This window comes from Ailuropoda melanoleuca, chromosome 2 (genome assembly GCF_002007445.2).
Source record: "Ailuropoda melanoleuca isolate Jingjing chromosome 2, ASM200744v2, whole genome shotgun sequence".
NCBI lineage: Eukaryota > Metazoa > Chordata > Mammalia > Carnivora > Ursidae > Ailuropoda > Ailuropoda melanoleuca.
In genome coordinates this window covers 62,297,498-62,324,299 of record NC_048219.1, presented here as the reverse complement: position 1 = coordinate 62,324,299, position 26,802 = coordinate 62,297,498, and the positions used below count along the sequence as shown (strand labels likewise).

At 35.1% G+C, this 26,802-nt stretch overlaps 2 protein-coding genes across 4 annotated transcripts in view; one reads left to right on the top strand and one right to left on the bottom strand.

Moving 5' to 3' along the window:
• GLMN (glomulin, FKBP associated protein) overlaps positions 1-12,115 on the top strand; it is a 34,626-nt gene extending 22,511 nt beyond the window's left edge. For 2 of the 3 annotated variants that reach the window (XM_034653898.1, XM_011237136.3), the window contains 8 exons: positions 926-967; positions 1,413-1,486; positions 2,917-3,001; positions 3,506-3,615; positions 4,305-4,368; positions 10,982-11,105; positions 11,700-11,782; positions 11,880-12,115. In XM_034653898.1, coding sequence (XP_034509789.1) covers positions 926-967; positions 1,413-1,486; positions 2,917-3,001; positions 3,506-3,615; positions 4,305-4,368; positions 10,982-11,105; positions 11,700-11,782; positions 11,880-11,996 — 699 coding nt within the window. In that variant the 3' untranslated portion in view covers positions 11,997-12,115. Of the gene's footprint in view, positions 1-925; positions 968-1,412; positions 1,487-2,916; positions 3,002-3,505; positions 3,616-4,304; positions 4,369-8,529; positions 8,625-10,981; positions 11,106-11,699; positions 11,783-11,879 lie in introns of those variants that run through there. The other variant, XM_034653899.1, reaches the window with a different exon arrangement.
• A 500-nt stretch (positions 12,116-12,615) lies between these two features.
• On the bottom strand, positions 12,616-24,588 carry C2H1orf146 (chromosome 2 C1orf146 homolog). Its single transcript, XM_002929144.4, has 5 exons — positions 24,513-24,588; positions 16,514-16,607; positions 14,485-14,653; positions 14,014-14,092; positions 12,616-13,034 (listed from the first exon to the last, which is right to left on the bottom strand). Exons 1-5 carry the CDS (start codon positions 24,579-24,581, stop codon positions 12,900-12,902), a joined length of 546 nt encoding a protein of 181 aa, XP_002929190.1. The 5' UTR covers positions 24,582-24,588; the 3' UTR covers positions 12,616-12,899.
• Between the last annotated feature and the right edge of the window lie 2,214 nt (positions 24,589-26,802).

Sequence of the window (26,802 nt, the reverse complement as noted above, 5' to 3'; positions counted from 1 at the left end):
GTATGAAAGCCACTAGCCACACTGAGCACTTGAAATGTGACTAAAGTTGATTAAGGAACTGAATTTTTAATTTAATTTAAATTAATTTAAACTTAAATAGCTGTATGTGGCTAATGGCCATCATAGTTGATAGCATAACACCCAGTGGAAAAACATAATTTTCTTGACACTTTGTTTCTGTAGGGACCTTGGAAATGAAGCTCCTTTACTCATAACTCAAGTCCTAAGGACTCCATCAAGGCGTGCCTGGACTCATTACTAAAAAGACATTTTGTTTTTTCCTCCTGTGATTTATTTTACTTTGTACTATTTGTTAGTTATCATAGCCAAGTAGGTCTTAAGATGTTGATGTAGAAACATGTTTTTCCACTATTTAAATAGAAAAACATGGTGATTGTTACTAAATTAACACTGATTGTTTTTAATGAGTAGATTATGTTTTTGCATGTCTGATTCCATTTTTTGCTACCCTAGACAGAATTGTAAATTACAATTGACTTCTAAATTTACGCTTTGTGAGACCCACTCAGTTTTAATTACAAAATGGATTGAATTTAGCTTCCTTAGATGTAACAGTGGAATGAAAGGCTCGGGGAGAGACACCTAGGTGGCTCAGTCGGTTAAGCGTCTGCCTTTAGCTCAGGTCATGATCTCAGGCTCCTGGGATGGAGCCCTGCATCTGGTTCCCTGCTCAGTGGGGAGTCTGCTTTCCCCTCTCCGTCTCCCCCACCCCCGTTCATGTCCTCTCTCCCTAATAAATAAAATCTTTTTAAAAATAGAAATAAAGAAGCTCAGGGGAAAATTTACTTAATTTTTAAATCTCCTACCTTCACATCTCTGAAATTTCAGTATCTACCATTCATAATATCATTGTCTATTGTCAGTGTAATCTATTAACATCTGAATTTTATTTTTTAATTTCCAGGGCTTAGTCAAAGTAATGACACTTTGCCCCATTGAGACATTGGTATGTAAATGTTTTGGGACTAAATAATAATGAATTACTTGTGAGAAATTTTAATGAATAATTTATAATTGACTCTTGCACAACACAGGGATTAGGGGTGCTAACCTCTAGCACAGTTGAAAAGCCACGTATAACTTTTGACTCCCTAAAGACTTAACTACTAATAGCCTCCTATTGACGAGAAACCTTACTGATAACAAAACAGTTGGTTAACATATCGTTTGTATATGTATTATATACTATATGTATACAATAAAGTAAGCTGGAGAAAAGAAAATGTTAAGAAAATTATAAGAAAAAAATCATAAGGAGAAAACATTTACAGTACTGTATTGTATTTATCGAAAAAAATCTGCTAAGTGGACCTGCACATTTCAAACTCATGGTGTTTGAGAGTCAACTATAATCTTCACTTTATGTAACAATATTATTTGTTTTATTTTAGAGGAAAAAGAGTTTAGCTATGCTTCAACTATATATTAACAAGTTGGATTCACAAGGCAAATATACGTTATTTAGGTATGTATCAAGAATGGTTTTCAAGGGGCGCCTGGGTGGCACAGCGGTTAAGCGTCTGCCTTCGGCTCAGGGCGTGATCCCGGCGTTGTGGGATTGAGCCACATCAGGCTCCTCTGCTGTGAGCCTGCTTCTTCCTCTCCCACTTCCCCTGCTTGTGTTCCCTCTCTCAGTGGCTGTCTCTATCTCTGTCAAATAAATAAAATCTTTAAAAAAAAAAAAAAAGAATGGTTTTCAAGTATGTAGTTGATTAAAAACCCAAATTAATGCCATTTAATTATTCCAGGTTCTAGTATTTAAGTATGTTTTACATTTAAGTCGACTCTACTTGGAAGCCTTATTATAATAAATTCTCTTATCCCTATAGGTAGAGGAGGGTTCGTCAAATATTATGGACACATATTATATGAATAATAGTATTTCAGTTCAACTAATTGAAATATTCTAAAATTAAAAGACTAGACAGAGATTAGAGATTGATAAGGGTCCTGCTAGATAGACCTTTACATGTCAATAATCTCCATTATTCACTGCTGAAATTAATTGCTCTGGAGTTATAACTTTGATAGGCTATTCACTGTAAGTTAATAGTAGAGATTATTAATAGTGCTGTTTAAGGGGGAAAAGATTCTCGCAACTTTCCCAGTTAAAGAGCAGCAAGCTTTTGTGTGAAGGGCCAAACAGCAAATACATGCTTTATGCATCACAGTCTCTGTTGCAACGACTCAACTTTGTCTTTGTAATGGGGGGTGGATGTGTTCCAATAAAACAGAACAGGCACCAGGCTGAATTTGGCCTGCAGACCTAGTTTGTTGACATACCTGGCAGTAAATAAAAATGAGTTAAAAATAGATTTGGGCAATGTCAAACTGCCAAGGAGTCTTTTTTGAGGATTGGCCAATACTAGCACCCTTGATCCCATCTTCACTTCTATTGATAAGACTTACATCAAGTTTATGAAATTTTCATTTCATGCTTAGTTCTTATACCAGCTTTCCTGTTCTTATCTACCTATTATCCCTACGAAGAAATCCCCCCTTTCTTCTTAAGCTAGTCATACTGAGTTTTCTTTCTTTGTAATTAAGTTAGTCTAAAGACTAGTCTACTTTCACAGGGAGTAATTTTGGGAGTTTTTAGGCTATTATACTAGTGCCCATTTTTGCCATGTCAAATCATTGCAACTATATGCAAAAAAGATTCACATTTGGTTTAATAGAAATTTCTTGTTGGAAAGATCCAGTTAAAATAGAATTTGCCAGTTAGAGCAGTACCCCAAGTAACTTGGTAATTGATCACCTTGCTAGCTGACTTCACTGCTTGTTGTATTTCTGGAAATAACACATGGCCCGTTTGAATTTGTTAAGATTTTCATCATCATTTAAGTATAATGCAGTCGAGGACAAATTCAAATGTTTTGTAATTTTGCTTTTAAGGTGCTTATTGAATACAAGTAATCATTCAGGTGTGGAGGCTTTCATTATTCAGAATATCAAAAATCAAATTGATTTCTCATTAAAGGTAAGAGCATAGCTAAGATGTTGATTATCTTATTTTGTAGGATATATTTATTCATTTGTGCAATACATCAATGTGGACTTTGTCCTGTGGGCTTTTTCTGTATCTGTATTAGGTCATATTTTTTCACCATTTCTGTTTTTTAAAAACCCGAATTTTGAAATTTTGTTAACTATATATTTAAATAGTATTAATTCTTTGAGCTGAGAATATGACTTTGTTTTGCTCTATACTTATGAAATATTAATGGAAACTTAAGTCTACTCTGTTTATGAACAGTCAGTAATTTTACATTGAAAAGAGAGAGAAAGAATGAATGTATCGATGTTTTCAAACTGGTAGTTTATTCCCAGTGTCTAGAAAAAGTGTGAAAAAATGGAAATGAAAGTTTAAAAAATATATTTTAAATATGTAGTGTTTATTTTTATGGTATGAACATATTAGAAAAACACATGAATTAATCAACTGTTACTTAAAATCTTTCCCAATTTTTATTTTGCTTTTCAGGGAACACACAACAACAAATGGTTTACAGGCCCACAGCTGATTTCACTTCTAGATTTGGTACTCTTTCTCCCAGAGGGTGCTGAAACAGATTTACTCCAAAACTCAGATAGGTAAGGTGACCATTACTAAGGTTCACATAGTAAATTCACAAAAAAATGTGAAACCCCTGCTTAGTGAACCTGAACAAATAAGATGTATTTTCCTGTTATGTTATGATCTATGGCTAATTGATAAAATTACATAAAGATTTCCTCTTTCCAAAAGTATGACCAACAGAATGATTTTATACCTACGATGTGCCCTGCATTCCAATATACAACTCATAGGGATTTGTAACTATAGCACTGGTGACTAAAAACTAAGAATTTCATATATATAACTTATATAAAAGACATGTGGTTTGAGTTTTATTGTTTTGTTTTCTAGGACAATATATATATATATAATTTCTATCTCATGTAATTTTACTTTCAGTCTACTAGCATAGATGATGACAAGTGGTTGTAAGCTTTTATAAAAGGAATCTTAAAGTCTAGGCAGTAAGTGATGTTACTCTCAAGTATTAGAGATAACAAGACTCTCTCAGGGAAAAAGAATAGTGATTTTCACAATTGTATTTTGTGAACTTGGAGAACAAGAGTGGTAATTACTACTCCAAAAGGTGTGTTAAGGGAAATAACTAATAATGGCAAACATAATTGTAAAAATATACCCTAGGTTTTAACTTATTTATTCATTAAAATTGCTGATTATACAAAACCATATTATAAGTAACAAATTGTATATTTTTAATTAACAGGATAATGGCTTCATTAAATTTACTGAGATATTTGGTTATCAAAGATAATGAAAAAGACAATCAAGTAAGTGAGTTTTTTTTTAAATACACAAGCCAATATTTAATATCTTACCCAGCTACAAAGGCTAAGAGAAGTACCAGCAGTTATTCTAAAACCTGAAGTTAATTCCCAGGAGGCCTTACCACCCACACCCAGCTTCCCTTTCCTTTTCCTACTGAACCTCTGCCATCTTGCTGCAAGCATTGCTTAGCTCTGTCAGCTAGATATATTGCAGGTCCTGAGTTAACTAAATTTTTGGAGTGTGCATGTGTTTGGGTATCTTGTTCAGTTACCTCCACCTGTAGGTCATGGTTTAAGTCTAAGCTGTCTAAAAATCATCTGATAATTTGATACCCCCTCACCAGATATGACTAATTGAAGCATTTTCGGCACTAAAACTGAAATCTGTTAAAACCACCTTTTGGATAACGTGTAGGAAGTTTTTTTTGTTTTTTTCTTAATAGTGCATCATTAGAGGTATTCAGTGAAGACGAAACTATTTGAGGGAGATTTGTCATACAGTAAAATTAGATTTGCTTTTTATCTTCTCCTTTCTTTCTACCTATTTTCTATTCTAATAGTTGCTTTCCCATGATGTGTCATCTCTATTAACTGTAACTGCCTGAATCACATATGTAGTTCATCTGTTTTTTGTTTTTTTTAAGACAGTAATAAAAGAAATGAAAGTATTTTTTCACAGGACTTGAGCTCATGACCCTGAGATCAAGACCTTGAGCTGAAATCAAAAGTCAGGACACTTAACCGACCAAGTCACCCAGGAGCCTCTGATTTTTATATAAGAATGCCAAAGAGCTTTTTGAAAGAAAATTTAAGTAAATCATGATTTGGAATGAAGAGTTTGTAAGAAAAGTAGCAGTTTCCTTCCCTCTTAACTGAATTTAGTAGATTCAGTGAGTTGACCACCTGTTCATCCCTCTTCAGCCAAAAAGTTATTTGCTATTACTGACTAGTGTTTATTCTTCCCCAATATCTTATTGTGAAGCTTTCTAAACATACAGCCAAGTTGAAGATAATTTTACAGTTATCACTCACTGATTTAACCGCCACCAAGATGCTACCATTAACATTTTACTCTACTTTTATCATATATCCATCTCTCTACCTTCTGTTCACCAGTGTCTTGGTTTTTTTATGCACTTCATAGTAAACTACAAACAACATACTTTCCCCTAAATATTTCAGTAAACAGTTAAATATGTCTGCGGTTTTTCTGAGATAAAATTTACATAAAATGAAATGCATAGATTTTAAGTGTGTATCTCTGAGTTTCAACAGATGGATAGATCTGTGTTATTCCAAATCTTTATCAAATATAAAACATTGCTGTCATCAGAAGTTCCCTGTGTTCTTTTTAACTTTTCTTTTTTTTTTTTTTTTTTAAGATTTTATTTATTTATTCTACAGAGATAGAGACAGACAGCGAGAGAGGGAACACAAGCAGGGGGAGTGGGAGAGGAAGAAGCAGGCTCATAGCGAAGGAGCCTGACGCGGGGCTCGATCCCATAACGCCGGGATCATGCCCTGAGCCGAAGGCAGACGCTTAACCGCTGTGCCACCCAGGCGCCCCAACTTTTCTTATTTTTTACTTTTCCTAGATAATGTAGGCACTGAAAGGATCTTTAACTTGCACTGGGGCACATACCTACTAAGTGGTAGAGATAGCTATGACCTCAGGCAATGGCCTGAACCTTTGAATCACAAAGTATATCCTGACTTCTAAAGGAGCTTCTGGTAAACAATAGAAAAGATGGTAAGTGAAATTCAGCAGCGGTGGAGGCCCTGAGGCTTCAGGAAGGTGTCCTTAGAGTAAGGTATGAGTTTACTTTTTTAGTAATCAGGAAAGGCCATACCTAAAGATCTGATTTGCCTGATAGGGAGAGAAAGAATCTTTTTGATTAAGAGTGATAAATTTATTAGGTATGGAACACAGTGTGCTAGAGGGGCAGCAAATGGGCCTTTGCCTAGAGAGGGAAGACAGAGCTGTTTAGCGTTGTGGAATATCTCCTGTCACACCTACAGATGCCTCACTTTTATTTGGCTCAAACACTGTATGGTAAAGAAAAGGCTATAACCAGTTTATAAGATTGTTTTCTTATTTAATGGTTTAAAAAAATTTCTTGGGGGAGCACCTGCGTGGCTCAGTCAGTTGAGTGCCTGCCTTCAACTCAGGTCATGATCCCAGGGTCCTGATCGAGCCCTGAGTTGGGCTTCATGCTCAGCGGGGAGCCTACTTCTCCCTCTCTCCCCTGCTCGTGCTGTCTCAGTATCTTTCTTTCTCTCAAATAAAATCTTTAAAAAAAAATTTCTTGGGAATCAAATATTCCAAAGTTATTACCATGGAGAATTATTATACCAAGGAGATTAGCAAAAAACCTGAATCCAAGATGGCAACCTGATATCTTTGAGATGTCTTAAGAGCCTATTTGTTCATCACAGAAGCATTTCTCCCAAGTGCAATTATAATAGGTCATATAGAAACATGACCGGTAAATCTGTCTGCTATAGTTAATCGAAAATGACAGCTTCTAAGTTTTTAGAAATTTTGATTAAAGAAGAAACAAAATGATACCCTATGAGACTGAATTATGGGGAGTTTTATTCAAAGACTCCTCCCAGTACCTTTTTTTTTTTTTTTAAAGATTTATTTGAGAGAGAGCATGAGCCTGGGGGTGGGGAGCATAAGGAGGGGCAGGGGGAGAGGGAGAGAATCTCCAGCCAACTCCTTGCTGAGGAGGGAGCCTACCACAGGGCTTGATCCCAGGACCCTGAGATCATGCCCTGAGCCAAAATCAAGAGTCATGCTCGGGACACCTGGGTGGCTCAGTTAAGCACCTGACTTCAGCTCAGGTCATGGTCTTAGAGTCCTGGGATTAAGCAGTGCATCGGGCTTTCTGCTCAGTGGGGAGTCTGCTTCTCCTTCTCCCCCTCCTTATGCTCTCTCACTCACTCTTTCTCTCAAATAAATAAAATCTAAAAAAAAAAAAAAAAAAGTCAGATGCTCAACCGAGTAAGCCACCCAGGCACCCCCTACCACTACTTATTTTTGACCAGTTAAGCATCTGAGAGGTGAACTAGTCAGATGAAAAGCTAAGAAGCAATCAGAAAGGTACACAGGAAAATTAAGAACAGGATCATTTCAAATACAAAACAAAGTGATTCATAATTAAATAATAATCCATTTCTTTTCCTGCTATTTTGGGTTGCTGTCAGCTGACTTATTCTTTTCATAAGTCATTCCCCTCTTCACCCTGTTTCTCTTCACCCTGTTATCCCTCTGCATAAGTTATAAGCACCTTCTCCCACACTTCAGCTTCACAAAACTATTCTTGAGCCTTCATCTCTACTGGTAAAACCAGCTTAGTTTTTATACCTAGTGTTCTGTTTGGTAGGTATCTTTATTTATTTTGATAGGTATCTTTAATTTTTTTTTTTAAGATTTTATTTATTTATTTGACAGAGATAGAGACAGCCAGCGAGAGGGGGAACACAAGCAGGGGGAGTGGCAGAGGAAGAAGCAGGCTCCCAGCGGAGGAGCCTGATGTGGGACTCAATCCCTGAACACCGGGATCACGCCCTGAGCCGAAGGCAGTAGATGCTTAGCGCCTGATCCACCCAGGCACCCCTAAATGTTGTTTTGAATTACAGTAATGTGTTCTACACACCCCATAATAATTTTATCCCTCACCTTCTGTCCTGTCTACTCATACACTTTCCCATCTGCCTGCTTACCCATTTTTTGTCCTAAATTGATACTGTAATATGTAGAATGAAAGCAGGGTCAAGGAAAACCATGGGAGATTGTAAAGGCCACAAGTATCAGGAATTTTTAAAAACTGAATTATGTAATGTATGTAGATTTGCTTTTCATTTAGGAAAAAAACTATAAATATCTGGCATGTATATATACACATACCTATAATTCCATATAATCCATATATTGGGTTTTCATTTATTGAAACATATGCCTTATGTATTATTTGCAGAACCAGATGACTTCAAGGTGATACGCATTCCCTATTATTACAATATTAATAATAGAAACAATAGAAGTTCTACAGTATTACTTGATAAATACGAATTTTCTGCAAATAAGGAGGAGGGAAATTGGGTGTTACTCATTTTCTTTTATTTCTTCATGATCATGGTTGACTATATCCTTTACAGGTCCCTGTCTGTTCCAGCAATAAATTTCATTATCTTTTAGAACTGCTTAGTCTTCCTTTTTTGAGATAGGCTACAGTGCGTTTTGAATTATATAGGTAAGTTTTAAAACTGAAAAAACTTCCATTACTACATAAGTGAGTCTACTTGGGAAAAATTAAAAGCAGACATTTGTGAAAACTTCACATTTTTATTTTTATCCTTACAACTATTTTTTTAATTTTTAAGTTACTTTTTCTCGACATTGAAGATAAGTCTTAAAATGATTTTCTTTGTAGTATCTTTTAAAGATCTAGTAACCTTATAAGAGAAAATATTCTTATTTTCACAGCTTCTACACTCCTACATGCTTCTAAAATTATTACAGTACATCATATGAAAGATTTGTGGAATTATGCGGGACAGAATGCACAGCATATTTTCTGTAGCCTAATTTTGCCACGATTTTATTGCCTTTTAAGTTTTGGGATTATGGGCCATATATTAAATTATTGTCATTAAAAACAACTAAGCTCTTGGGTTGCCTGGGTGGCTCAGTTAAACGTCCAACTCTTGGTTTCAGCTCAGGTCGTGAGATCAAACCCCTCATTGGGCTCCATGCTCAGCACAGAGTCTCCTTGAGATTCTCTCTTCCTTTCTCTCTCAAATCAATCAATCAATCAATCAATCTATCTATCTTTAAAAATAAAAACAAGGGGCACCTGTGGGTGGATCAATCAGTTAAGCATCTGCCTTCAGCTCAGGTTGACTTTGATCTCAAAGTCCTAGGATTGAACGAGTCTGGTTCCCTGCTCAGCAGGGAGTCTGCTTCTCCCTCTGCCTGTTGTCTCCCTTCCCCCGATCGTGCTCGCTCTCTTTCTCAAATAAATAAATAAAATCTTTATTTAGTAGCCATATCTGAATATTTAAAATGTGAGTTAAAAATTTTTTTAATTAAAAATTCAGTTTCTCATTGGCATTGGATGGGGCCATTTTAGATCGTTGAATCTTAACATATGGTCCTAATCAAAATCACCTGGGGATTTGTTCTTTTATGCATATAAATGCAAATTCCCGGATTTAGCCCTAAATCTACTCAGTCTCTGAGTAAAGCACAGAAATCTACATTTTTAACTAGCATAGTGAAGTTTGAGAACCTCTATATAATTATGAATAAAATCTATTTTATGAGATGTATGTATACATGATAAAAGATACTATTTAAAACTGAATAATCAAAAGTTGATTACAAAATAGGTTTTCAAGTAGTCCACTTCTAGTTAAGGGTAATTGGGTTCCTAAGTTTCTCTTTTCTTACCTAAGATATTTTCCTTTGTAAAGAGTACCTGGAAACTTAATACTACTGAATTTTCTCTTTCCTCTTCCGTCTCCACTCTCTCTCCACTTGTTTCATTCTTTCTCTCCCCCCTACCTCAGCCCCTCTCCTCCCATTTACCTTTCTTCCTAATAAAATTAAGACTTTATGACTCTCCTACTTTAAGTACTATAGGAGGAAGTGCTCTTGGAGTAAAAACTTCTAATATGGATGACAGAATAACCCTAAGCTGTCTTAGGTAAAATCTCTGTCTACATTGATCACCAGAAAGTTCATAACAACTCTGTTAGAAATGTCTCCTCAGTGGGTGCCTGGGTGGCTCAGTCAGTTAAGCGTCTGCCTTCAGCTCGGGTCATGATCCCAGAGTCCTGGAATCGAGCCCTGAGTCGGGTTTCCCACTTAGTGGGAGGCCTGCTTCTCCCTCTCCCTGCTGTTCCCCCTGCTTGTACTCTCTCTCTCTCTGTCAAATAAATAAATAAAATCTTTAAAAAAAAAAAAAAAGGAAGAAAAAGAAAAAAGAAATGTTTCCATCAGGGCACCTGGGTAGCTCAGTCAGTTAAGTGTCTGCCTTTGGCTCAAGTCATGATCTCAGGGTCCTGGGATCGAGCCCCACTCAGCAGGGAGTCTGCTTCTCCCTCTCCCTCTGTGATCTCTCTCGCTTTTGCTCTCTCATATATAACCTTAAAAAAAAAAAAGTTTCCATCAATAGGAAAGGGAAGGAATCCTCTAGAACTAGATCTGTGACAAGGATATCAAATGAAAGGTCATGAGTTTGAAGGAATATATAATATAGTCATTGTAGGGATGGTTTTTACAGGAAGGGAAATGTCTCATCATATTGATTTGTCTCAAATAATTTTCTCATGAGTAGAACTTGTAAGTTACAGACCTCAAAATCAGGAGCTGTCCATATGGTATATTAATGAGTACACTGTCCAGGGTACATTTTTGTTTTTATTGGTATTCACATAGAATAGCTAGATGTAATAGTGAACGTATTATTAAAGAGTAAACTATCTTGGAAGGTAAGGATCAGATTTTATTTTTATTTCTCCAACTCTCAACACGTGTTTAATAGTAATAGACAATCAAGAAATGTTGAACCAAATAACTAATTATTTTATTAATTCTTCTTAACAGACTGGATTATGGACAGAACTTGGAAGGATTGAGAATAATTTCTTAAAGCCACTCCATACAGGACTTAATATGTCAAAAGCACATTATGAAGCAGAAATTAAAAACAGCCAAGAAAATAGCCAAGGTTGGTAATGTGCAATTTCATTTTTGGTTAGGTCTAAAAATTAGTCAAATTTTAGAACTGTCAGTTATATTCAAAATAAAGAACTTTTTAATCTCATACTTGTTTATTTTCTAACAAACAAGGAACCATGACAGTTAAGTCATTTTATTTATAATTAAAATGATTTTTAGGAGATCTGTAAGCCAGTTAACACTGACATTGGGTTAACAAAGATTTAAACCAAATCGAAGCATATTCTGGTTTAAAACCAGATTAAAATCAAATTCTGATTAAGAATCTAATTGTATTAAAAGTATTTTTGTTTGGATATTACACTAACTTGGGTATGGCTCTGTCCATCCTCACCCTCAAGTAAATCTATATAAATTACAAAAAAGAATCTTAGATCCCAGAATTACTTTTTAAAGTCAGCAAGCAATTCTATAATAATCTTCCGCTCTTTTCTGTATAGCTATGGGGTATTTCTTATAGGCATTCCTAGAAATTTTTTTTTAGTTGTAATGGGTATAATAATGTAAGTAGCTTATAAATTGATAATTGAAGTCTGAGAGTTTTTAAGGTAAAATGTGACACATTTTTTTTCTTCTCTTACAGAAGTCCAGAAGTCTAAAGATCTTTGTTCTGTAACTGTAGGTGGAGAAGAGATCCCTAATATGCCTCCTGAAATGCAGCTTAAGGTAGATCTAAATTTTCCTAAGCTGTATCCTGCTGAAGACTTGTTTTTTTGCTTTAACAGCAATATTAATATAACACTAATTTCCCTTGGCACTGCAGGTCCTACATTCAGCTCTTTTCACATTTGATTTGATTGAAAGTGTTTTGGCTCGAGTAGAAGAACTCATTGAAATAAAAACAAAGTCTGCCCCTGAAGAAAACATTGGGATAAAGTGAAACCTCCACTTCCTAAATAAAAACTAGTAAAATACTGTATTTTCCATTATGATTATTTAATACCTTTATAAAAACTTCTCTGTAAAATACTGCTAGAAAAATAAATGTAGCTTTTCTCATTTACTGGTTTCTGTGATGACACATTATAGATCAGTAGTATTCTTTAGTTTTAAAAAGATAATTTACATGGTAAATAATGCCCATATATGTATTCTAAATCCTACTGTTGAAAATCCAATATAAACTAATAATCTGATACTATAATCTCATAAAATGTAGTTAGTTGTATTGCCTTCATTCATACAGTTGTAGTAAGTTTATAAATACATTTTACACTTTATGTTCCAGTTAGATGCTTTGTTACACTTCAGAATTCCTGGTGTCAAATAGGATATCACACCACTGTAAAAGTGTACAGAGAGGTTTTCAATTAGGCAGTTGGCTGCTTCTCTTAATTTCCCTTTCTTTCCCTACCTCAGGAGGAATCTTAGGGGGCAGAGTCCCATCACCACCTCTCTAGCAGCAGTTATAATATGAAAGTATCTGCAAACATTAACTTTAGAAATACTGGCAGCCCTTGTAGAAAAGCTAAAAAGTGTAGGTGGCTTTTCCTTTAGTCTAAGGGGCTAGTTAGAAAATGCTGTGTTTTTAATTTGTAGTAAATATTTTCCATCCAACTTAATTTGTATCACTAAGAAACTGCATCTGAGTTTTATATGTATGTACCAATTTTTTCTAAACATTATTAAAGGAATTACTCAACAAAACTGAAAATCATTTTTAATCATATACATTTTATTATTTTAAAATTTTAAAAAATCTTTAAATATATATTTGAACATTATAATTTAGCTGGTCTAATTATTTTAACATTCTTCCAAAAGAACTTTTGTAATTGATATTCTAATTTGGGTTAAATGAATCACTACTCAGTTTTAACTTTTGAAGTGTTTTCCAAACAGGACTTTGCTCAATGATGTAAGCCTCAGTTGTAATCATTCTATAGCAAATGCTATCTGTGTATGGTTTGGAGGCAGTCTGTAAGAAGTTATAAACATGCAACATTTACAGAAATTAGTAATTTTTACAGGGTCATATGAAAAAATAAACTTTCACTTAACAAATATCAAATCACCTTCTTTGTGCTAAATACTACATATGAGTTAACTATGAGTAATAGAAAAATGCTTGGTCTTTGTCTTTAAGGAATTTCAAACAAGCCAAAAGTAGACTACTTTAAGAACTGCTTTAATATGGAGATCTGTTCCAAGTACAAGAGTAAAACACACCTAACTCTGCCTAGGGCACACTTCACAGAGGAGTAACAAGCATGAAAAGACAGTGGACAACTTGTGAAGATCATTCTATAAAATAGTATGTTTGCACTTTGACAGTTCCTGACTACAACCTGATAAATAATTATATTTTAGAACTTGAAGNTTGTGAAGATCATTCTATAAAATAGTATGTTTGCACTTTGACAGTTCCTGACTACAACCTGATAAATAATTATATTTTAGAACTTGAAGGAAGACTTTTTTTTTTTTTTAAAATTTTATTTATTTATTCGACAGAGATAGAGACAGCCAGCGAGAGAGGGAACACAAGCAGGGGGAGTGGGAGAGGAAGAAGCAGGCTCATAGCGGAAGAGCCTGATGTGGGGGCTCGATCCCATAATGCCGGGATCACGCCCTGAGCCGAAGGCAGAGGCTTAACCGCTGTGCCACCCAGGCGCCCCTGAAGGAAGACTTAAGAAACCTGTAGGGCCAACACAATGTATATATGCCAAATGCTCTTTTGGCCTAAAGTTTAGTCATTCTTGTAATGACTACTGGAAGTAAATTAAGAAGACGATAGGCTGAGTTCAGGCTTCAGAGAGTTGCATGCTGAAAGAGCAACTTCTCTGAGGGGAACAGAAGCAGAGTATTTGTTAATCCTGCTCAAGAAGGTGTGCATTTTGAAGTTAACCTTAAAATCTATGAGTGCTATGTATGCGTCATTTTCCTAGGTGACTCACCTTAGCTATAGTGCACATAAGATTAATAGCATTTACTGTGTTGTGTACTGGAAGTATCCGTAAATTACTACCCAGGAATCTGAAAAATAATTCATAGGTTAAATAGATCATATAACTTCTATAGGCATCTGTTAAGCTGAAAGGAGACAGAAACCTCTTATTTTCTGTCATTTATTTATTCGTGCTCTGCCCTATTCCACAGAGGATATGATACAGCTTTATACCCAGAATTTAACAGACTAAAAGGTGTTCACTTCTGTTTTGGTCTTGCAGGAAAGTCTCAGAAATCAGCATGAACTCTGAAAGTTCACCCTCATTCTTGGACTAGCCATTAGGCCTGCATTTTATTAAATATGACAAGTTAACATTATAATGTTTATCTTTTGGCAAAACATAACTCACCTGCTTAAAAGGATTAAGAACTAAAGTAAACACATGTGATTTAAGAAAAGTCTTACTATTCTTTCATACCTCTGCTGAATCCTGAACATCAGTTTCCATTCCTCAGGTCCATGAAGGGCAGCAGACAGAACCAAAAAACTCTTTCGGTGAATACTAATAAACTTCTCAATTTTGGCTAGAAATATTTCTTCAGCTGATATAAAGCATTCTTTAGCATCCATCAATAAAAATGCAAGTCCTAGGAAAGTTGAGCATAATATAAAACATCACTTTGTTGTAATAATCAAATTTTTTTATAGAATCAACACAGATAGCTATAATACAGCTCTAAGTGTCCAAGACCCAAACCCATGAGGAACAGAATTTACTATAACAAAATTCTTATACTACAAAATGATTTAGGTAATTCTTTGAAATGCTCTATATAAAAGGATGACTTATTCTAGAGGAAAAAACTTTTCTGGTCAGTAACGATTTTCAAACTAAGGCACTGTACAAAATGAAAGTAATGCCTAATTTTAGTTAAAAGTTGGGTTTTTTTGTGTGTTATAATGACTTTTTTAAAAGCTGGAAATCAAGGAAATCTAATCTTAAGCCTTCAACTATTTTTTGGAGAAACCTTTGTAAAGAACATTAACTATGATTAAATTAAAACAGTGAGCAGATAATCTAGGATTTTTTATTAAATATTTTATTTATTTGTCAAAGAGAGTATAAGCAGGGGAAACGGCAGGCAGAGGGAGAAGCAGGTTCCCTGCTGAGCAAGGAGCCCGATGCAGGACTCAATCCAAGGACCCTGGGATCATGACCTGAGCTGAACGCAGACACTTAACTGATTGAGCCACCCAGGCATTCCATAATCTAGGATTTTTGAAACAGTGTCAGGCCTGTAAGAATAGTCCTGAGTGGAAATTTGATCTAATTATAGCTCCTTAAAAGAGAAGACAATCTGAAGAAAGTGATTATATGATTTTATGCTAATGAACTTGGGCAATTTATATAAACCTTCCTGAACCAAAGTTCTCCTATCTACAAGAATGTAATAATAATTCTTTCATAGGTTTGTTGAGAGGTTTAAATAAGATACTGTATATAAAGTAGCCAAGGGACACTGGAGGTACTCAAAAACATTTCACTTTTCCCTAGAGGGCTCTCTATTCAATCAGGAAGGATGAGTTTAAAGTTGGACCACTTTCAGCCTGGAGTTTTTTTTCTAGGAGCTTTTGAAAGCTGCCTGTTTTCCAAAACCTCTGCTAGAGTTACCAGTCTATCTGCAACCCTCCCGGGTAATATCCTTTACCTCTGCCTCTTTTATCACTTTTGTCATTTCCCTACCACAAACCTACGCTTTGTGCTGCTCCCTTCCCATCACCTTAGCCTTCTCATACCCTAATCTAATTCCTTCCTGTATTTTGCCCATGACAGTTGTACAGTTTTATGATTTGAGCAACTTCTATTTGTCTCTATTTGGTTCTTTTCTTTTAGTTAGTGTTTCTATTATATTCACAGCAAACTCTTGTACAAAATCCTGAAAAAACATTCTCCTATATTGTTTTCATATATGGCTTTTGACCAGTGTTGTGATGTTGGCCTCTTTGTTAATACTGGTAACGCTTTAAGTACTGACTGTTGGAGAGATGGCTTTGTTCTATTTACATCTTAGTTCCAAAGCATGTCGTTTTTACTGTCCTCTACCAGAAACCCCAGATATCCTCTACAATGATAATTTTTGTCTGTTTGTTTCAAGATGGAGCCAGAGAGGGGGAGAGGGAGAGAGAGAATCTTAAGCAGGCTCCATGCCCAGCACAGAGCCCAGTGCAGTGCTTGATCTCACAACCCTGAGATCACAACCTGAGCCGAAATCAAGAGTCAGATGCTTAACTGACTGAGGCACCCAGGTGCCCCCAATTACAATCTAAACAGGAATGCAAGTTGTAGTTGGCCACGTGCACCACTTTTGCAGCAGTACTAAAGTTTTATACTTTAACTTCTCCCAAAAGATAATACCTTAAGCTTATTACCTGGTTACTGAACTACCACTATTAGAATTTATACTCACATATTTTATAAGAAACTTAAGACAGCAAATATACCATACCAGAAAGAGAAAATATAATTGATCCGTTTTCCACTGAATCTGAATACCGAATCTTGTGACTTCGATTTTCTAGGGCAGTTGCAATTTCACAACTCTAAAACAAATTTTTTTCAGAAACACAAGACATGCTTAGAATGAATGATTTTTTTTAAAGCTAATGAAAAAATTAAGTTTAATAGCTTCTTTTATAACCACTTAAATATTTGACCATCAAAGGTGACAGTAAATGTGCTCTCTGGTGAAAAAAACACTTTAAAAAAAGCAAAAATATTTAGTTCTACTGAAACACACTGTGTTTGGACGTGAATTGTGCACTAGTTATTTAGCGACAGAAACTAAGGACAGTATTAAAGAACTGTAAGAAATGGAGCAAATGCAAACTTCGTTAAAAAACAACTTAGAGACAGATTCTCACATGCATTAATGAAATTGGAAGGTGGGTGGTGGCAGATGGTTCACAATACCATGAAGTGCCGGACACATAGAATACCACAAGGAGACAACCAATTCTCCAATTCATTTCTGTACATGACAGGTACTTTTATACTTTAAAAATTTTTTAAAGATTGTATTTATTTGTTAGAGAGCAAGCACAAGCAGGGGGAGCGGCAGGCCGAGGGAGAAGCAGGCTCTCCACTGAGCAAGAAGCCCGATGTAGGACTCAATCCGAGGACCCTGGGATCATGACCTGAGCTGAAGGCAGATGCTTAACCAACTGAGCCACCCAGGTGTCCCTACTTTTATACTTGTAAAAAATATTTATTTATTTTAGAGAGCGAGCACATGGGGTGGGGAGGGAGGTAGGGAGAGGGAGAGAATCTCGGGCAGACTAGCTGCTGAGCGCAGAATCTGATATGGGGCTCGATCTCACAACCCTGAGATCATGACCTGAGCCGAAACCAAGAGTCAGATGCCTAACTCACTGAGCCACCCAGGCACCCCTTTTATTATACTTTTAAAATGTTTTAAGCCTTAGACGAGTCAGAAAACATGTATAAACGTAGCAACAGGGCTTCTATTTTAAATACCATTTTATTCATCTCATTTCCTATTATCCAAGTAATTACTTAGATCATTTTATTCAAGCCACTAAGATATAAGTGGTTCATAGTGTTTCCTGATTGGTTACAACTCAAGCTAGTTGTTCTCTAAGTAGACAAAAACTTCTCAGGTACATTAATTTTATATTTTGCTTTAGAACATGTATATTTTAAGTATACAGGCTGGAATTATGTATAAAATACATAATCTTGCTTTCTGTCCTAAAGAGAGTATTTTGTGCCAAACACAGCCTGACCTAGAGTACAACTATGGCTCTTCCCATGAGTTTTCTTCTGTGGTTTTAAAATTACACATTGATTCCAGCAATGGCAGACTAAGTAATTTAGGCCAAACCTCCTGCTGAGGCAACTAGAAAAGCCGGACAATTTTAAAAATCTGTTTGAATGCATCAGAGAGCTAGCAGGATAGTGAAAAATTATAAGGCCAAAATCTATACAGAAATTCAGAGATAAGAGACCAGCATTCAGGCCATCTTTTTCCTAAGGGGATCTGCCAATTCAGAAAGAGATGAGAGGCTGAACATGGCTTCTGACAAAAGTAGAACAGATCTCACAGGGACTACAGCCTAGCTTCAAAGCATTTCAATCCCTGAAATTGTTTTTAGGTGATACTGTATTACTTGCACCTTGCAGAAGCACTCCCTAGAGTAACCTTTCTCAATCAGGATTACTCATATGAACTACAAAGAAAATTATTTGAGTGACCATTTTTTCAATTCTCACATAACTAGTACCATTCTAATCGTAGTTCATTTATTACATACAATAGATGTTTTAGGGCTTGGATTGCCAGATTTAGCAAATAACACCCAGTTGAATCTAAGTTTCAGGTAAACAACATAATTTTTTAGTATAAGTATTTCTCATGCAATATTTGGGATGTACTTCTACTAAATTCATTGTTTACCTAAAACCCAAATGTTGTAACTGAATATCCGATTTTTTTTAAAGATTTTATTTATTTGACAGAGAGAGAGACAGCCAGTGAGAGAGGGAACACAAGCAGAGGGAGTGGGAGAGGAAGAAGCAGCCTTCCCATGGAGAAGCCTGACACGGGGCTCGATCCCAGAACTCCAGGATCACGCCCTGAGCCGAAGGCAGACGCTTAACGACTGAGCCACCCAGTTGCCTCTGAATGTCCTGTATGTTATGTGGCAACCCGTAGGGCTTTGGGGATTTAATTCTCTTGTGAAATTAAGAATTCTTAGAGGAACAGAACACTATTCTAGGCCTCAAATTATTTCTACAATTTTTCAAATACAAATTCCAAAAATAATCAGACATACCAAGAGACAAAATTACTTGAAAGGGAACTATGAGAAAAAATAGGCAATAGAAACAGACTCACAGGGGATGTCACATATAGTGAGGTTACATCAGATACATGCCTTAAAATAGTGATGTTTATGATGTTCAAGGATGAAAGACAAGACTGAGAATTTTGGCAAAAAAAAACAAACTATAAAAGAATATAACAGATGTGGAAGAGTCAGGAAAGCTTCACAAAATATGAGTAAACTTTTAAAGTGGAAAGGAGTTTATTATGCAGAGAGGTGAAGGAAGAAGGCAAATGTGAGAAGAGCATTGAGAGAAAGAGTAAAGGAAAAGGCATTCAGACCCCAAAGTATGATTCTTATATGATAAGTGTGGAAGGTGTACACAAGTCAGTTAATTTTGAGATGGTATTAGGAATAACTGCTGGCATACCCTAAGGACCCAGGAATGCCATGTTAATGAATTTCAATCATATTCTATCAGTAGCAACACCTGTGTTGAGTATGTAGTAATGTAAAGGCTTGTCAAATCACTATGCTGTACAACTGGAAACTAATGTAATATCGTAGGCCAACTATACTTCAATTAAAAGTAATAATAAATTTTAAAAAATCATACTCTGGGGTGCCAACTAAAAGAATTATAATAAAAATAATAAAAGAAAATAATAAAGATAAAATTGAAAGTACTGAATTAAGGGAAAAAACAGCCAAATTCAAGAGTTAATTTTCAAAATAACCAGGATCTAAGACTAGATTTTCCAAAGCATGTCTCATGGAATATTAGTCCCCTGAAATATTAAAAGATGTTCCTTGTATTCAAATAATATTTGGGAACACTGAACATTATTGTGTCTCCTTCTGAGGATTTACCATGCATTTAAGCATATGGAGGTTCTTAATAGTGCAGTAAAAAAAACTTATATAAATTTGTTTATACACGCATTCCAAATATAATCCAATACTTCCTTCTACAAATTTGATTTTAATTTTATTAATATTAATATTCTGTAAAAGTATTCTACCAAATCTACTCATAAGAAAGGAAATATAAATAAAAACAGAAATGAGGAAGGGTACTCAATAACTGATACAGAGTTTATTAGAAAATTTAAAAGACGGGCGCCTGGGTGGTTCAGCTGTTAAGCATCTGCCTTTGGCCCAGGGCATGATCCCAGGGTCTTGGGATCAAGCCCCACATCGGGCTCCCTACTTGACAGGATGCCTGCTTCTCCCTTTCACAGTCTGCTTGCTTGTGCTCCCTCTCTCGCTCTCTCTCTCTGTCAAATAAATAAATAAAACATTTAAAAAAAAAGAATTTAGAAGAATGTCAATATGAAAATTTTAATCACAGAAATGGCAATTTCATAAATTTCAACTTAGTAAGTTCAACCACCTCAATGACTTAGGTAAATTTTTAAAAAATATATAATTTATGAAAACAGACTCATAACATAGTATAAAACTTAATAGAACAAAAAGCATAGAAATCACTATTTTTCTAGAAAATTCATAGAAAATTACCAGCACAGAAAATTTAATAGAAAACTTTTACCTTAACGAACAAATAACTTCCATACTAAGTATGGAAGTATACTATATAGTATACTATATAACTTCACAGATATAAACAAAAGGAATGAAAAAAAAGTATGGAAAAGGAAACCCCCTATTGCCTACAAAAACAGCACAGAAAGAGAAAACCACAGCCTAATCATTAGTAAATAAGGATTCAAAAATAAAATATTAGAAAACCAAATTTTAAGAGAATATGAAAGAAAAACCCATAACTATCAACTAGCTTAATCAAGAAATGCAAAGATCAGTCACTTAAGTTCTTCTCAACAGACAACAAAAAATAATGCATTTGAAAAACTGAGTACCTATTTTTCTTTAAAGATTTTATTTATTTATTTCAGAGAGAGAGAGAGAGAGTGAGAGAGAGAGACCACATGAAGGGGGAGGGTCAGAGGGAGAAGCAGACTCCCTGCTTAGCGGGGAGCCTGATGGGGACTCAATCCTGGGACTCCAGGATCATGACCTGAACCAACGAAGGCAGACGCTTAACTGACTGAGCCACCCAGGAGCCCCTGGACACCTATTTCTGATTAAGAGAAAACCTTTATAAATTAACCTTAGATGAATATTAACATGACAAATATTTTATAGCAACAGGTACACCATATGTAATAAAACACTGAAAGTATTCCCATTAAAATAAAAAAACACTGTTTTAGATGCTCTGGTCACAGCAAAAGGCCATGAGATAAAAATAAGAGATATAGCTGTCAGAAATTCTAATCACAAATTATGACTGCTTCCCTTGAAAATCCAATAGAATCAACTGATAAATGTATTATGAAAATTCACTGAAGTGATTAAAAATAAATTACCACAAACACAAAAGTTTCTACTCATAGACTGAAAACATGGGGAAACAAAATTTTATAAGAGCAAAAAAACATCAACTATCTATGGTACTTAAAATGAAACAGGAACGATATGAAGAAAATCTTTTTAAATCATACCTGAGAAAATAAAGGCTTAAAAAAAAAACAGTGATATATCTTGAATCGATTTAACTGTAACTAACATGAAAATAAATGTGGGAATTATGGCTATAGAAAAAGTATATGTGTTGTACACATTTGATATAATTAATAAGTTATAAATATCTAATATAATTGGTATTTGATCATTGATATAATTAAAAGTCCTGAGGAGATGAGAGAATTAGTAATGTTCTATTTGTTGACCTGATTTGGCTACATGATATTCTCTTTATAATAACTCTATTAAATGGTTCATATATACTTTTATGTACTTTTCTCTATGTACATTTCATAAGTTGAAAAAAGTCAAAACAAAACAAAAAAACAAAAAACCCTCAATGGATGAGTTTAATAGGAGTAGTGAGAAATACTGACATGGAAGACAGAACTGATGAAATTACCCAGATTGCAATCTAAAGACAGAAAAAGTGAAAGAGAGGTCAAAATGCATAGAAAACATTGTGAAAAGATCTAACATACATCTCATGGGAGTTCAGACAGGAAGGAGCAAGGGAGTAAAACAGAGGTAATATTAAAGGAGATGATGGATAAGAACTTGATAATAACAACAATTTAAAGATTCATGAAACCTCAAAAGAAAAAAAAATCTATACCTTAAAACTACAGAATGCCAAAATCTGAAAGGTGGTCAAAAAGGAAAGAGAGGTAATCTTCAAAGAAGTGACAAACTGACTGCTATCTTACCAACAGCAACAATGGAAGTCAGAATCTAGCTAAATGAGTTCCTCAATATGCTGAAAGAAAATATCTGTAGATCTAGCGAAAATATCTTTCACTTTGGAGCAACTGGAATTCTCACACATTGCTGATGGGAGTGTAAAACCATAATCCCCACATTTATTTTTATTTTAGTTACACAGTTAAATAGATTCAGTGTTCATCTGTAGTGAACCTGAGAAAAGTTTTACAATTTCTTATAAAGATAACCATATGACCCATATGACCCAGCAATTCCATTACTAGGTATTTTCAAGAGAAATGAAACCATGTCTACATACAGACATATACTGAGGTTAACAGCAGTTTTAATTTATAATAGCCAAAAACTGGAAACAACCCAAATGTCCATCTACTGGTAAATAGATAAATAAATAGAAGTATACGCATACACTAAACTACTCAGCAATAAAAGGGTACAAATTATTGTTATACGTAACAATAGGAAAGCAAGACACAAAAGTACCATTTTATTCCACTTATATGATGATCTAGAACAGGCAAAACTAATTATAGTGATAAGTATCAGATCAATGGTTGCTTGAAGCAGGGGGCTAGAAAAGAAATGACTACAAAAGGGCATGAAGGAACTTTCTGGAGTGATGCATATGTCCTATATTTTTATTGGGGTGGTGGTTACACAGGTATACACATTTGTCAAAACTCATCAAATTGTACATTTAAAATGTGTGCATTTTATTGTATGTAAGTTATACTTCAATTAAATTGACCTTCAAAACATCTTTCAAGATCCAGGGGAAAACAGAAATACTTTGATATTAACAAAAACTGAGAGTAAGTTTTTACCTCTAGAAGATCCTCATTGAGGTAATTTCTAAATTACGTTCTTCAGACAAAAAGAAAGTGATTTAAAATGGGAGGTCTGAACCAAAAGAAAAAAGGACAGCAAAAACAGTAGCAAAGACATGAGTATATCTAAACAAATGCTAACTTCAGAAAAGTTAAAAAATGGAATTAAACTAAATATGGTAACAGGATATAACATAGAAAGGGATGACTGGAATTAAAGTCTTCTAAGATTCTTCTGTCACTTAAGAAGAGAATAAAGGTAATTATTCACTGTGGATTTTGTGGAGATTAAGTATACATGTTAAAATTTCTAGGGAAATTATTAAAATAGAAATAGAGCATATAATTTCCAAAGCTAATAAAAGAGGGGGAGAGGGAAGGGAGGGAGGGAAGAAAGTAGAGGGACACAGAAGGAGGGAGAAGGGAGGGAGAGGGGTAGAAAGAGAGAGAAACCAATCAATTCAAAAAGTGACAAGAAGGGAGATTTAAAAAAAACACACAGAAATAGGACAAGGCAAGATGGTTAAACATAATAAATGAATTATGAAGAGTTGTTCTTGGCAAATTAGCATGGGTTGCTGGCTCCCTCTCTCAAAATCAGTCTGAAAAAGCTATAGAATTAAGAGAAAAACATGAATTCCAGAAACCTAACAAAAAGAAACATGAAAAAAACCAGTGAGACTTAAGGTTGTCTTAAACTGGTTTGTGTTATGGAGCTAGATGGCGAAAGCCAATAGGGCAAAGTGAAGCTTGAGGTAGCACTGGGAGGATAGAATGGATTAAAAAATCTTATTTTTAGTCTTCTTGCCTCTCTCATCTTTCCTGTGGAACAGTCATTTCTTGCCTCTTCCCTCCAGACATCAGCTAGTGTCCATAGATAAATACCATGGTAATGAAGAAATCCTGTTGGCTAAGGAGCTAAAAATGGTTGTGGACTGACCAGCTGCCTTTAGGCATTCCACTTCCCATCTCTTCCCCATCCAAACTGTATGGAGACAGCCTCCCTCTAATACCACCAAGGTACACAGATCAGTTTCTGTGGTTTATTTCTTCAAAAACATTAAATAATATATATGTGTGTGTTAAAATTTCTCAAATCCTTTAACATCTCTATTAGAACAGGCTTATAGAGAAAAAAAAAAGAACTTTAAAAAATTTCCAGGGGCGCCTGGGTGGCGCAGCGGTTGGGCGTCTGCCTTCGGCTCAGGGCGTGATCCTGGCGTTATGGGATCGAGCCCCACATCAGGCTCCTCTGCTATGAGCCTGCTTCTTCCTCTCCCACTCCCCCTGCTTGTGTTCCCTCTCTCGCTGGCTGTCTCTATCTCTGTCAAATAAATAAATAAAATCTTTAAAAAAAAAAAAAATTTCTAACCTTCAAATATTTAGAAAAGTAGGATGCTGAAAATGGATGCAGTGAAGTTTAGAATTTATCTTTAAAATACATTTCATTTATATTCTTGTGGATCCACATAACTTTGGATAATCAAGCTAAGTATCTTTTAAAATATTGTTCTATTGCTTTTAATTTTTAAGTTAAAGATCAATGGCCCAAATGCCTCTTCACCTTAAGAGATGAGCTAATAATAATAGTGGTTGTCCATTTTATTTTTTCTTTTCTGCCATTTTCAGCCATCTGTCTATCTCTGGATCAATCCAGCTTCTAATGGTGCCACAATCTGAAAAAAAGAAAGAGCAAACAGAACAATGTAGAAATGTTTGATGAACGAAAATTAATTATAGAAATGAAACCAGGTTAATGGAGACATTCTAAAGAATATTTAAAAGTTAAAATTTGACATGTCTTCTTATACATTAAGCTTATTCAATACCGTGCTTCCTATTGCAATACCATGCTTCCTACTGTTAAAAAGGAGACAGAATACTCAAAATGGAGTCACTTGTGCTAAACCCCACATCAGTAAACCAAAACTTAATATCTAACCTAACTACAGTTTCAACCCCCTCGAATGTATGTAGGAAGCCTTCGCAACCAGTCAACACCAAATTACCTGGTCAGCACGAGTAAAATAAATAATTCACCCATTAAACCCCTTCCTTTCCCCTCAGGAAGATGACCTTTCCTGAAACAATGCATTCTTTGCAAATAATTTTTTTCCACCTGTCTTTAAAAACCTACCTTTTTCTACAGCTTGGTGCAGTTCCTTTCCCTTGCTAATTAGAATGTTGCCCAATTCATGATTCACTGAATGAAGCTAATTTGATTTTTAAATTTACTCGATTGAATTTCTGTTATTTAACTCTATTAACAATTACCAAAAGCAATGGTTCCCATTTCAGGGTAGTAACTTCATAAAAGACGACTTGTGTCAGAATTGTGAAAGGTCTGAGGTTTTATTGCATTTGCAAGCTAAAAAAAAGTTAGCCTGCCACAGTTTCATGGATATAACAAAAGACATAAGACTCTTAGAGGACAAAAAAGGGGTTTTTACTTGTTTTTTTACTAACAGCAAGAGAAGTAACCTCATTATCTCTCTTTTTTAAAGATTTATTGTTTTAGAGAGAGAGAGAACATGGGGGAGAGGGGGAGAGGGAGAGTGTGAATCTCAAGTGGACTCCCCACTGAGCACAGAGCCCAACATGGGGCTCAATCTCACGACCCTGAGATCATGACCCAAGCTAATATCAAGAGTCAAATGATTAAATGACTGAGCCACCCAGGTACCCCAGTATCCTCATTCTCTTGCAGCAATTCCCCAAGTCCAATTCCCACACAGTTATGGGGAAAAGGCCAGGTAATATCAAGAGAAACAGTGAGCTGCATTATAGGAGAGGAACCCTGAGCTTAGAAATCCCTAATTTTTATAATGGGCTGCAACCAAAACTGCCCTGTGCTCTAGAGGAAAATACTATCTCTAACCCACAAAACTATTCACTACACAAACATTCTTGAAAAGATAGTTGAAGGGTGGGGCCAGCATATGTATATTTCTGCTGATGCTGTTAATGCCTGTCTGGGGACCATACTTTTAAAAGCTGTTGAACTAAAGGAAGGAAGAATATTCCAGGCAAGAACAACAGAAAGTACTATACACACTGGCAACCAGATAATAAAAGAAAATGATATAAGAGAATTTCAAAAAGATCAGTGTGCTAAAGTTTAAAATACAGTTGTCTGAGGTAGGCGGGAGGAAAGGTAAAAATTAATTACAGTAAATCTAGTAGCATTAAAGTGAGTTTCACTGGGGTCTAAATTTGGCACTTTTCTGATTATTGACACTGATACTCTTAAGCCATGTTTCTATTTCTGTAAAATGGGTATGTTTTTTGCCCATTTTTCTATTAGATTTTCCTTTTCTTTTTCTCATGCATTTTGTAGGATCCTTATATATTCTAGATATTAATTTTTGTCAGCTATTTGTATTTTCTCCCAGTTTAGACTTCCCTTTCCCCTTCTTTATATTATTTGATACACAAGTTAAAATTTTCAATATTGTCAAATTTATCAATGTTTTCATTTATTCTCAGTGCTTTTTATTTCTTAAGAAATCCCCTCTAAACAAAAGTCACAGATACTCTCTTTCTAAAGAGAGTCTTCTAAATTTTTGGTCTGCTCTTTCACATTTAAGTCTTTAATTAATCTAGAATTTTGTACACAGTCTGAAGTAGGGATCCAATTTCATTTTCTAAAAATATGGCTACCTAGTTGTTACAACACTATTTAGTAGTCTTTTCTCCCCTGGTTATTTGCAATGCCACCTTAGTGACCCATTGTTTTCATATATTCATAGGTCTGTTTCTGGGTTCTCTATTCCACTCCATTTTTCAGTTTGATTATTCCCAACTCAATGTCATACTGTTTTTAATTTTTACAGTTTTATTTATTTTTTATTTTT